The 13,219-nt window shown below is 35.6% G+C and overlaps 1 protein-coding gene across 1 annotated transcript in view; it reads right to left on the reverse strand.

Annotated features, from left to right (window-relative positions):
* The window catches only part of LOC134542234 (small ribosomal subunit protein eS8), a 73,153-nt gene that overhangs the window by 16,614 nt on the left and 43,320 nt on the right, over window positions 1-13,219 (reverse strand). The window contains exon 4 of the mRNA XM_063386325.1: window positions 5,318-5,493. Coding sequence (XP_063242395.1) covers window positions 5,318-5,493 — 176 coding nt within the window. The remainder of the gene's footprint in view (window positions 1-5,317; window positions 5,494-13,219) is intronic.

Here is a 13,219-nt window from a genome sequence, read left to right on the forward strand (position 1 = left end):
CACGGGTAGAGTAAGTTATATTTGTTCCAAAGGTACAGTATTTTAATAACTGTCGCACTTATATAATCATCACACTGTTATTTAAGGATGTCAAAATTTGGGGGGTGGGGGGAGAGGAAATTCTTGCATAAGAAATGCATGGTGTTTTTGATCCTGCTGTTAGATTGTCAGCACTTTGTGCAGATGGTAAACAACATGGAATAAAGCACTCCACAACAGCAATCAATTTTGAAATTGCTGTCAGATAGTTTGGTAGTTACAATGGGAAAATACAGTAATTACAATTACAGTAAAACTCATTTAATATGTACCCGTATAATACGATTTTCCGTTCAAAACTGCAAAAGTTTCAGTCCCCCCATTTTCTCAAAAACATATGTGTTACTTTTTCCTATGCAAGATGTTGCCCATTAACATCTTTTTCTGTGCAAAACAATGTATTTTGAAGTTTATAAATATTTATAGCTAGTGCAGAGTAAACTACATTTGATAACCTGCACTCTTTTGTAGTTAGAGTGAACTCGGATGATAGTTACGTGTTAGTTTCAGCTCAGTTATCATTTTCCTATTATAAGTTTAAAAAAATATGTTTTTGTTGCATGATGAATTAAAATTGTTTGGTGTGATTTTGTATATCTAAATTTTAACTAAAACACTCTTTCCATGCAATAGGTTTTTATTTTTAAGAATAACATTGCCTTAAAAGTTTTTTAAAAATATTATATTCTCCCATAGTTGCACCCCCATTTTTGAAACTCGATTTTAGCATTAAATGTGCAACAATTATGAATTAAAACACAGTAATAAAAGACTACACAGGGTCAAACATATTCTTCACAAGTAGGAAACATGTCAGGCATCATCATGAACTGGACTTCTGTTAATTTTTTCACATCAATGCATTCTGTCACTGTTCATTCACCTCATTTCACCCATCTCAAATCCTATGGATCAATGTAGGCAAGACATGAAACTTCAATTTATTCATTAACTTACAATTCATCTAAATATCTTGTAAGAAAAAAAAAATTGTGTACATGGCAGTATTCAGATAGTACTTGTGTTCATCACTGGACATACAGCTGACACGCAATGGGTCATCATCTCTGCCAATATACCACCACAACCAACAACCACCTACATATGAAACTACTTCATCAAAGCCAAGGTCCAAAGAGCTGCTTCAACTCATTCACATGTTGTGCCTTGCAAGATCCTCACAGCCTACTCCTGCTTAACACTGAGACAATTTTAACCATTACATACCTGCCATACACAAACTAGAAATTGCTTTGGCACAGACTGACTCTGAATCATGGTTATCAACATCTTTATAGGTTAAATTAACAAAGTATAGGTTAAGTAACAGATTACCTGAATATTTCCAGACACTAAACAGGGTTACATCTCATTTACATGACACTAAGGAGACTTCATTATGGGGAACTTACTTGACAAAACAAAATACTTAGTGAAGTATTGCTTATGCTTTAAGCATTACTTAGATGATTGATGAATCCATAATTTTGAAAGAATTATCTTTACTAAATACCATTGTTAATCTTAACACATATGAACAGTATTGCCAGCATGTTTGATTATTATAATACCGTGTTTTCTTGCATAATCATCTCACATTTTATTCTAAAATCCAGTTTGAAAAGTAGGGGTGCGACGATTATGCGAGGAAAAAAATTTGTTAGGTAAACTTATTTATAAAAACAAAACCCGTTCATGGAAAGTACGTTTATTTAAAAAAAAGGTTGAGTATACAAGAGCACGCAAAACCATTTATATTAATAATTCATTAAACAAAAACTTTTCTTCAACTTTAAATAGAAAAACAAATCTGTGACCCAAACGCAAGTGACTTGAAACTGTGACGTGAACTAACACATAACTACCGTCGTAGTACATACTTGTCACGAAAGAATGCTGGCTATCAGATGTAGTTACCTCAGCACTCGACAGAGAACGCGCGTCGCATGCGATTGGCGAGATATCGATATTCGACTACGTGCGCGCACTCTATACTGGAAGCAGCATAACCAAACACGAATGATACCAACTAGCGCTGGTTACATGTTTATAAGCGGTACAGCGCAGTGATGCAGGCGGTCAGATAAAGGAAATAACATTTAAGAAGTCTTTAAAAGAAAATTTACACATCAGACAACTTCGTATTTGAGTTAATTAAATAAGTAAGTGAAAATACATAGTTTTATACGGAAAAGATACCTAAACCAAGCGCTCGGCAGCTAATAGCGGGAACAAAAACCACATGCGACGTTCATGCCAGAAGTTTTTTATCCCAATTCTGACGGCCTAAAATATAGGTGCGATGATTATGCGATAAGAGGGTAGTTGGTAGTTAATTTCTGTGAGCTGCTCTACGTGTACATTAACCTTCATGGCTCGTCTGTTGCCACTACAAAAGGAACTAGTTTCCATGAACAGCTGGGCACTTGACACGCTCAGGTTTACCAAGATGAGTACATTCATGCCAATATCCATTCAGCTCTTATTTTATTATTTTATTGCTCTACTCTTAATAGCATTGAAGTCCATGTACATGGTCAAAACTTAGAAGCAAAATAAAAATTGGAAGGAAAACTTTTTAACACTTACAGATACAAGCTGGAAGTAAGAATAAAGTATGTGTGCACTTGGAACTGGTAAAAAAAATAATAATAAGTGTTATAACTTTTATTTTTCAATAACCTCATAATTAAAAAGTCTTCCTAGACTACTTAAAAAAAATACCTGACTTTTACAGGTGATCCCTGTTTTATCTGTTGCTAGCCACTCTGTTTGCCACGGGAATCTAGCTCACCAAAAGTTCTGCAGTGATGACAGATTAGGCAAAAGCTATCTGGGTGGAGGCAGCACTCAGGGCTAACTAGTCACATATTCACAGAGCCGGCTAGCGCACAGCCATCTCACAGCATGATTTGTCATCACAGTGCAATAAACCTCTCACCAGGCTGCATTAACCTACAGGAATAACTAATTGAAAAGTATGTATTTTGTGAAGGGTTTATATCATGGAAACATTCTCACAAATAAAATGACAACAGGATATCCACACAAATCTTTAAATAAATTTTTCAAATCCATCCCCCTCAATCACCACAGATGGCAGTTCTTGCTCCATTTTTTTAAAACCAGAACTTGTATATGCATTTCACTATGTACTACTATGAAATAAACCACAATCTAAAAAAAAAATATGCTTTCACAGTTTGAGTGATGACTGACTGGAGCATGACATTATCCTCTTGGATTATTATTACGTAATTACCCAAACAGAGGCCGAGGTTTTTATCTCCAAAAATTACCTTAAAAATATTGGCTCGGCCTAGAAACGCACATCAAGACAAAAAGCACTCAATCAAGTCAATTTAAATAACGACTTATCGGTACTTTAAACAATGAAAAGTATACTATAACAGCATTTAATGATTTACGCAATTGGATTTGGTTTTCCGTGGACAATAGCAATTTCACAAACTAATATATTGGTTGGGGAATACTGTATGTATGTATGTATGTATGTATGTATGTATGTATGTAAGCAACATACGTATGAATTATAGGTAAACAAAACATTAGCCTGCAGAGTTACCAACATCTGTGCTTATTAGGGTGTGTTCCATTATGAAACAGTTAATCAGATAAACAGCAAAATGGCATCACATTTGAGCATGAACCATCATGGATGTTGGCACAACTGGTGTTTCATCATAGATAAAAACTGTTTTCTAACTTCCGATACTGGTATTAACGTCTTTCGTTAATAGGTATATTACTGTAATCTATGATCAGATACCAGTGACAAACTAACCTACAAAAAAAATTTCTTAGTAAACACGTGGTAGATAACGTAAGGTGTAATTTAACATTTATTATAATATTTATCAGATAACAATGGGTGACCATGTTGAAAAGCATGGGACAGCTTCATCTCAAATTTCTAAACAAGAATGGCACTATTTTGATGCTAACTATAAACTTAAGTTATAAGGTGTGCCGAAGAAACAAGCAACTGTGCGGCTGCACGAAAATTTGGAATTTGTGAAAAAAATGTGCGGCAAAAAGATGAACTTCAAAATGCTTCAACTCGAAAAATCTTTCGGAGGCCCTAAAAAAGGACGCTTCGATGCAGTAGAGGAAATACTAATTGCATTTGTACGTGAAAAGCGTACAGAAGGAATGCATGTATGAACAGAAATGTTAAAGTTGAAGGCTTTGGAAATAGCTACTGCTAAGGGTATCCCCCGAAGCAGTTTCAGGGCCAGCACAGGGTGGTGAGTCCGCATGATGCGCCGTGCAGGTTTTTATTTATGCCGAAGAACATCCTTGGCTCAAAAACTTCCTACTGACTTTGGTGAGAAGTTAATAAAATTTCAGAGATAAGTAATTCAACCGAGGAAAAAATATTCCTATCTGCTAGGTCAAATTGGAAATGCAGACCAAACCCCTGTTTACTTTGACATGCCTTCAAGTGTTACAGTAAACGAAAAAGGGACGAAATCAGTAATAGTGAAAAGCACAGGAAATGAGAAAGCAAGGATGACAGTGATGTTGTGTGCACTTGCTGATGGCCGGAAACTGCCACCATATGTGGTGTTACGTCGTAAAACAATGCCTAAAGAATGTTTGCCTCCAGGGGTAGTTTTTAGATGTTAGGAGAAAGGTTGGATGGACCAGAATTTGGTTATTAATTGGTTGAAAGTTGTCTGGAACAATCGGCCTGGTGCACTTCTCAGGATAAGGGGGATGCTTGTTTTAGATGCATTTAGAGGACACCTTACAGAGCCAGTGAAAAATCAGATAGAGAAATTAAACACAGATCTGTTATTATCCCAGGTGGCATGACCTCACAACTGCAGGTCTTGGATGTCGTGGTCAACAAGCCATTCAAGGAACAGCTGTGTAAGCACTAGAATGAATGGCTCTTATCTGGATACCACCAGCTAACACCCACAGAAAAAATCAAGAAGCCATCAGTGGCCATGCTCGCTCAGTGGATCCTAAGAGTATTGAACCACATTTCAAGTGACAGCATCGTGAAAGGCTTCAAGAAACGCTGAACTTCCAATGCCATGGATGGGTCAGAAGATGATGATTTGTGGCAAGACAGAGTAAGTGGAAGTGAGCAAGATGACAGTGAGGAAGAAGACAATACAAGTGATTGTGATTCTAATGTGGAGGATGATGACTGTTTTTTCCACTGGACAGTGAACAGGATTTAGGGGTCGGCCTCTATTCGGGTATTTACGGTACTGGGAATGTCCATGATTTCAAGTGTACTCACAATCTTGGTGCCCTTCTTGCGGCCGAGAGGCAGAGCATAGTGGGCTTCGTACCACTGCCTGAAGGGGGTGGCATCAATCACCACGATGGCATTCTTCACAAGTGTCTTCGTACGCACCAGCTCATTGTTAGAGGCATTGTACACCACATCTATGATACGTGTCTTGCGAGTCGCACCTACACACACCAAACAAGCATCATGTGAACATTTTGAACCTATTATGTCCATTACATACGGTGATAACACTGCACTTAAAGAATACTGAGCTAAAAGACAGAAATAACATGTCAACTTAAGCTAAAAAGGAGCAATTTTCAAAGCCTGTCTACTAACACAAAGACACATGCTGTACATTAATAAATTTTGGCAAACCCTTTATTGACATTTTAATTTCCAGAAATGCATTAAACATAGTACTTTTCTAACCATAAAAAAGTAATATCAATTTTTCATTAACTCTAAACACTAAAAAAAGTAAAACTGGTTTACTATCAGTGCTTCCGAGATGCAGAATTCCAATGCAGACTAGAATTGCCACAAAATAGGAAGCACTAATATATATTTAAAGCCAGTAATATTATTTAATTTTTATTACCCTCTTATCAAATAATCGTACACCCATATTTTAGGGCGTCAAAATTTGGATAAAAAACCTCTCGCGTAATTGTTGCATGATGTGTTAGGTCCCGCTATTAGATTCTGAGCTCTGTGTAGTTTTTTTTTCCGTATAAAACTATGTATTTTAAAGTAGAAATCTAATATTTATTTGGACATTACCACTTACTTATTTAATTAACAGAAATACGCAGTTGTCTGATGTGTAAATTTTCTTTTAATCCCTTAACATATTAACCCAAGTATATTCATTTTTTTACATTTGGCACGTAATTATTAACCCGAGTTTACTCGTCTGATTAACAAAATTATGTGTACGATCATATTATTTTGAGTTTTCTCGAAACAGTTACACGAGCTCTCGCTAGATGTCACTGTAGGTATTGTCAGCCTTTGAAACAGACTTCCAGTAGTTTTATGTTACCCACTATGTCAGGGCAGATTCGTTCCAACACAGTAGCCTACTTACACGCATTCGCCGTTTGTGTTTGAACAATTGTTATATTAGATGTCTCTAATAGTACTATTATGAATTTATGATGTTCCCACCAATGTTTATATATTTTAGCTGAGGTGTCAACATTACTGTAATGTGAATAATAGAAATTGTTCAAAATGAGTGATTCTGACAGTGAAGGAAGTGACATGAGTGATCTTGATAAATAGGGATCTGATAGTAGTGACAATTATGACATTTCAAGCTCAGAAGAATCAGGTAGTGAAGAGATATCTGGCAGAATTTGGTGAGATAAATTGTAGTGTGCCAATTATCTCTCCTCCAAGATACCCATTTACAGGTAAACCAGGAATCAATGTAAATGTAAATGTTGACAATAATTTTCTTAGTTATTTTCTCTTATTTTTTTATAATGATTTGGCTGAACTCATAGCTACAGAAACAAACCGTTTTTCATCACAGTACATTCAAACACATTCTCAAACCAAATGGAAACCAACAAACGAAAGGAAATCTATGTTTTTCTTGCACTAGTTGTGGCTCAAAGCATAGTCAAAAAACCTGCATATCAAATGTAATTAATGGGCTAAGAACCCAATATTTGACACACCATTTTTTTGGAAAACCATGCCATTTCGCAGATATGTTCAGCTGAAACCGTTTCTTCATTTTGTGGATAATGAGTCATATGATGCAGCCACCCATCCAAACCCTAAACTAAACAAAATGTCGCCTATATATATTCATTTGCAAAATAATTTTTCTGAACTTTACACTCCAGAAAAAGATGTCACTGTAGATGAAAGCCTTCTGTTATATAAAGGGCATCTAGGTTGGAAACAGTACTTACCTCTCAAAAGAGCGCGGTTCGGAATAAAGTCATTTATGTTATGTGAATCGTGAAGTGGATATGTATATTCCTTCGTAATTTACACCGGACGAGGAACAAATTTTGATGATGAATACAACGGCTTGCCAATGTCGTCACAAGTAGTTATGTAATTAGTGAAACCTCTTCTTGGGAAAGGTTATGGTGTCATTACGGACAATTTTTATACCACACCACAGCTATCAGATATGATGCTTATCACATCGAACAGATTCTTATGGGACTGTGAAAACTACAAGAAAAGAAATGCCACCAGAATTGCAGAAACAATAATTGCCGAAAGGCAGTGTCATGACTTTCCAAAGAGGGAAACTATTGGCATTGAAGTGGATGAACAAAAAACCAGTCACAATGTTGTATACAATCCATGGACAACAGAACCACAAGTTGTGAGATTACAACAGTTACAATGGGAGGTGTGGACATTGTTGACCAGCACACAACAGACTATGCAGTACCCAGGAAGAGGGGGGAAAATTACTATAAGATTTTTTTCTATTTAGTGAACCTAGCAATATGGAATTTATTTTTGTTATACAGTAGAGCACCCCTCAACCGTATTCCCACAAACGGAACTCCCGATATCCGGAATTAATTTTCCAAAAAAAATTAAAACATTACAAAACATCTCCAAAACATTTCAGCACTGGAACGAGGCGTTTTTGCTTTTGCCTAACTGTATATGTCTTGTAGCTGCGCACGCGCACGTCTGTCAGAGAGCTAATTATAGCCAGTCTTTACCGCGCATTGAGTAAATACACCGCTGGTTTTCGCGTCGGACGTGAATTACTATAAAGAACAATACAGAACAACACAACAAATAGCACACGCCGCCATTTCCGCCACTGTACTAAGACGTCATCTGAATAAATTTCCCTTTCGCTTGTTTAAGCTTGATTTAGTTCCGTTCAATACTTTTCATCTTTTTCCTGTTTACGTCAAGATGAGTTACCATATTGTAACAGAAATGAAACACAATTAATAAAAACATAAAATATCCCCACTACCGAAAAACAGAGGGCAAAATAAATAGTAAGCATGAAAAGCTTACGGTATTTATAATTTACCTACAATCGTAAATATTACAGGAAAACCTTGAAAATTGGCAGGTACGCAATATAATTCAAATTTTGATTTTGAAACCTTTTTCAGGATGGCCACTTTTTTGGCATAACCAAATTCTAGGTTTTTTTCCCTAGGTTTTTAAGTTCTAAGTATTTTCACACAATGCTACTGTGTTAATAAAAATATAGCTAACTATGTTGGTAACATCAAACTTAATAAAACCAAATTAACACTTTATTATATATAATTAAAAATATAAGACTACACCAGCCCCTCGAAGTAATGCTCTATCCGTTCCAGGAAAATAGAGCGCTAATCAAAACAGCGCTAATCAAATACATTTTTGCAATAAGAGTGCATGTTATCCTAAATAATTGGTTCTCCACTGAAATCCGTTTGTTTACTATTCCTTATATGTAAAGACCCCGAAAAATTCACGAATTTTCGCATGAAATTCACGCTTTTTCGCACCAAATAATGCCCTTATGTCGCAAGTTCTAATTATTTACACCATCATAAACATAGGCGTGAAATAAACATAGACTGAAAGACTAGTCCGTGATATTATCTTCGTTTTGACACTTTACTGAAATCCACGTATTTTTATTACTCTGATTACAAGCAGTAAATATTGCCATCGCAAATGAAAACAAAATGTAACAAATGTCAACAATCGATATGTGCGCACTACCAACATAACAAAACTGACGGTCCACAGTTTTCGTGTTTTGAATAATGGTCGTTTCTGCCGCAAGGCGCACTAGTGTCGATTTTTCTAACCTAATTTAATGGCATGGAGCTAAGATGGCAGTCATTTTTGCGTGCACATATCTATGAGTGTTTACAAATACCATCCACATTATGTAAGTTTTGTGATACAATCGAAGTTATGACTAAGATGGCGAAAACTTTGACAATGTTTGATCGTGAAACAGAGATGAAATCGCATGGATTTTATATTTTTGATCAGTGGGACAAAATTATGATGTGCAAGTTCTACAACGTGCGGGTTGATTGGACACACAAAGACACGTGCAAAAAGCATGTGGCAAATGACACACACAAAACAAAACAAAACAGAAAAGACAATTATTTTGTCAAGCAAATTCTACCGTGTCTAAACAAATCTCGATAGGCGACAGCGTGAATATAGCAAAAAAGCTTGAAAGTGCAGAAAACAAAAATTTGTTTCTGATTTTGTTAATATGATGCTGGAAAAAGCTGATCATTCAGCTATGCGGGAATGATTTAACACCTATGTTGAAAAAGGTTAGCCTTATTTATTTAGAAATATTTTCCCCCTCTAATAAAAGTTCATAAGCATATGTAGGCCTACAATATTATCGATTAACTTACCTTTAGGCCCAATTTACCTTTACTTCAAATAAATATGCAAGTACCTCAGATTAACAAACACATAAATAGGATGGATTGCATTGTGAAATGGTGAGCACACCACAAGATATTTTTGACTGTGATTGATGGTTTGACTATGTAATCCAGCAGCAATCTTGAAAAGGTTAGGTTAGTTTTGGCTTGTAAATTAGCCCAGTAATATTTTCAGCGATAACCTTATAAATGCTACCTATTTATAAGTATATTGTAAGTTATGTATACATTTTAGGTGCAGGTGATTTGCCATCAGCCAACACTCTTGGAGAAACTTATGTCCCAAAAATTGGCCAGGCAAATAAGGAAGCAGTAAGGCACGCTGTATAAGACAAACAGATTGTATTTGTATGTGATGAAACGACAAAGTGGGCCGGTTAAGGCAGAGTCTGCTACTTTGTAGTGCCTATCCGCTAAGAGGTTTTTTTTACACCGCCAATGGCATAATTTTTTCACCATTTTTTGGGGTCTCTACCGATTGCTTATTTTTACACCGATTTGGTCATTTTTTTACACCGAAATGAGCCAGTTTTATTTACAATTTTCTGGGGTCCCTACTTATATATGACATTTATTTCATTTAAATGTACGTACTTACATACTGTTAACACAGCTAAATACAATTTAAGAAAAATATAAATGTACTAATTGCATTTAAAGTTCAAATAACCTTAAATAATACTACAGGAAAGCTTCACTATAAATAACATGAAGGGACCAAAAAATAGTTGAGTTTGTTATACTGAAGTTCTTTATACTGAAACATAAGCATTGTATAAATATGTATACCGATAAACACATGAAACATTACTAGGATGTATATGAACTTAAAAGAAGTACATAACACATTGTTGATCACAATTTCAAACCACTAAATACAGAAAACAAACAGCTGTAAAATACATATACATATGTACATACCAATACATCCATGAAGGAAAAAACTATTTTTTTGAAAAAAAATCTTCAATGACTTTTTGTTTTTCGAAATTATTGTTCATGTATGTTAACACGTCCTTTTAGATTTCTTGAAGCTTAGGCATATGATGCACAAGTTCATCACATGTCATAAAAAGTCTTTCAAGCACAGATATAGATAGCATTGCTTACTTCTTTCTTATCTGGGCGAATGAGTTCGTCCTCTTCAGCCGCTTCAGGTTCATCCACCTCTGATTCACATGTTTCTTCACACGTAGCTTCATCCGATTGGGGTGGGCAGGTTGCGAGATTATCGTCAATCACAGCAAACTCTTCGAAGGTTACCTCTGATGATTAGGGATGGTGATTTTTAGTTTTTGCTAAATAGATGCTAAAATATGCTAAATTATATTATTTCCGCTATAAAATGCTAAATCTAGACTATTCCGAGATAAATGCGAAATCATGGTAAAAAACGTAGATTCGTCTTCACTCTACACAATTTATTTACCGATTGTATTTTGTTTCAGTTCAGTATCAAAAGAAACCATCATTTTATGGCGTATTCAGCACAAGTATCTTATTGTCACGTCATTCACGACTACTATTGTTCGTAAATATTGAATGTAGAATGGCCATCCTTGCCTCGCGATTGTAAACAAAGCAAAGAACAACTAGCTGGAAGATTGTCCGTCATCTTGCAGAGTACAAGTTTTTAGGCCACCATATTGCGACATCTCTGCTTCATTGCGCTAACAATTGTAAGTCCCATTTTCTGGCTGTGTTTCAAGTGAAAGCCGCGTTCTTGTGTAGTCTGTGGAATGTTGCGTGTTTACAAATACGTGCATACTCGTGAATGTGTTGTATACTGTTATTTCTCGTGGTAAAAATGGGACGAAACGTCATTTCCATTCGCAATCGCATAAATGAATACAAAAGTGAACAGTTATAGGAAAGTGATACGAATATTTTAATGCGCAATTTTAATTTATGGAATCGCCATCTGGAATGGAAAAAAAAAAAATTACTTGAAAAGCACATTAAATCTGAGGGACATCAGACTGCAAAAAAAAAAAAAAAAAAAGATTCACCGAGAAGTCGGTTGAAGAAAAAAAAGTCGGTAAAACGGCAAGCAATGGTTTCTTTGGTAAATATGTAGTGTAAGGATTAGCGCCAAAAAAAATAGTACAAATCTGAAATAACTTTCATTATATGCTCTTTTACATCCTCTTTTCATAACCGCCTGCGGAGATAAGAAATTCCAATTACTTTTGGAGATACCGAATTTTTAAATTTTAATCACTATACCTGCACATTCACAGGGAATTCACCATTGTTTTTTGTTTACGAGTATCAATTGTTATTTTGTTTTTTTTTTGGATAATGTTGTCACGTGATAGTTCGTGATAGGCCAATATTCAAATGAACCAATAGGCCGCTTCCAGCTTAGGTGAGTTTTTAACGTTTTAAATTTTTATGCTTTAAAAAATTACGTTCGTTCCTACTGTTAATCCTTTGTTCCGGTTTGTTAGGTTAGGTTAGCTACATTATAAATACTTTAAAACTAAACAACCATTAAAATTAATTTTATTAATTTTAATGTCCGTTCAGTTTCAAAGTATTTATAATGTAGCTGACCTGACCTAATCTACCTTTGTCTCGTTTTGATAGTTCAGGTCAGTTACATTTTAAATACTTAAAACTATACAACAAGTAAAATAAATTGATATTATTTTTAATTTCCGTTTAATTTGAAGTATTTATAATGTAACTAACCTTACCTAATGGAAAATTTCTGTTATTTTGGCATTCACGCGCAAACGGCAAAATATAAAATGTACATCTGTTTTTAAGACCTATACGAGAATCAAGTGAATTTAGCCAGGTCTGAAAAATAGACAATGTCATCCAGGAATTAGTATTGTTCCTGTAGGTACAGGGCAAGTGTTTAATATTCTTAAAACACCTGGGCTTGGCAAATTTACCAATAACAAGCAAGTCCAGTTTTTGTGTGCCATCACTATTTGCACAGAGTAGCACACTTAGCCTGTCCTTACTCTTCTTACCTCCATGGCAAGTCTCACCTTTCACTCCTAATGTCCTGTCAGGCAAAAGATTAAAAAAACAAGCCAGCCTCGTCAGCATTCAATATGTCTTTTTATCATAACCCGAAGTAATGTCTGCCAAGCGTTCAATCCAGTCATCTTGAATTTTCGGGTCTACTGAACCTTCCTCACCACACACCTTAAGTGTACTAAGGTTACATCGGGCTTTGAATCTATGCAGCCAACCCCCTGACGCCTGAAAATCTACAATGCCCATCTTAAGAGCTAACTCAAGAGCTTTTTCTTGTAGAACAATTCCAGAGACTGGAATATTTGAAGTGGAATGCATAAGCCAGTCGAAAAGATTTTTCTCCAGGCCTTCGTTTGGTGCCGTACAAACGCTCTTCCAGCGATCAGGCAACACAAGATCTTGGTTTTCATACGTAACCCGCTTTGAAAGAATAGTAGACAAAGTTGATTTTGCGATTCCAAATTTTTCCGCAACGTGCATTTTTTTTTCACCC

Source organism: Bacillus rossius, assembly GCF_032445375.1.
Source record: "Bacillus rossius redtenbacheri isolate Brsri chromosome 4 unlocalized genomic scaffold, Brsri_v3 Brsri_v3_scf4_2, whole genome shotgun sequence".
Lineage (NCBI taxonomy): Eukaryota > Metazoa > Arthropoda > Insecta > Phasmatodea > Bacillidae > Bacillus > Bacillus rossius.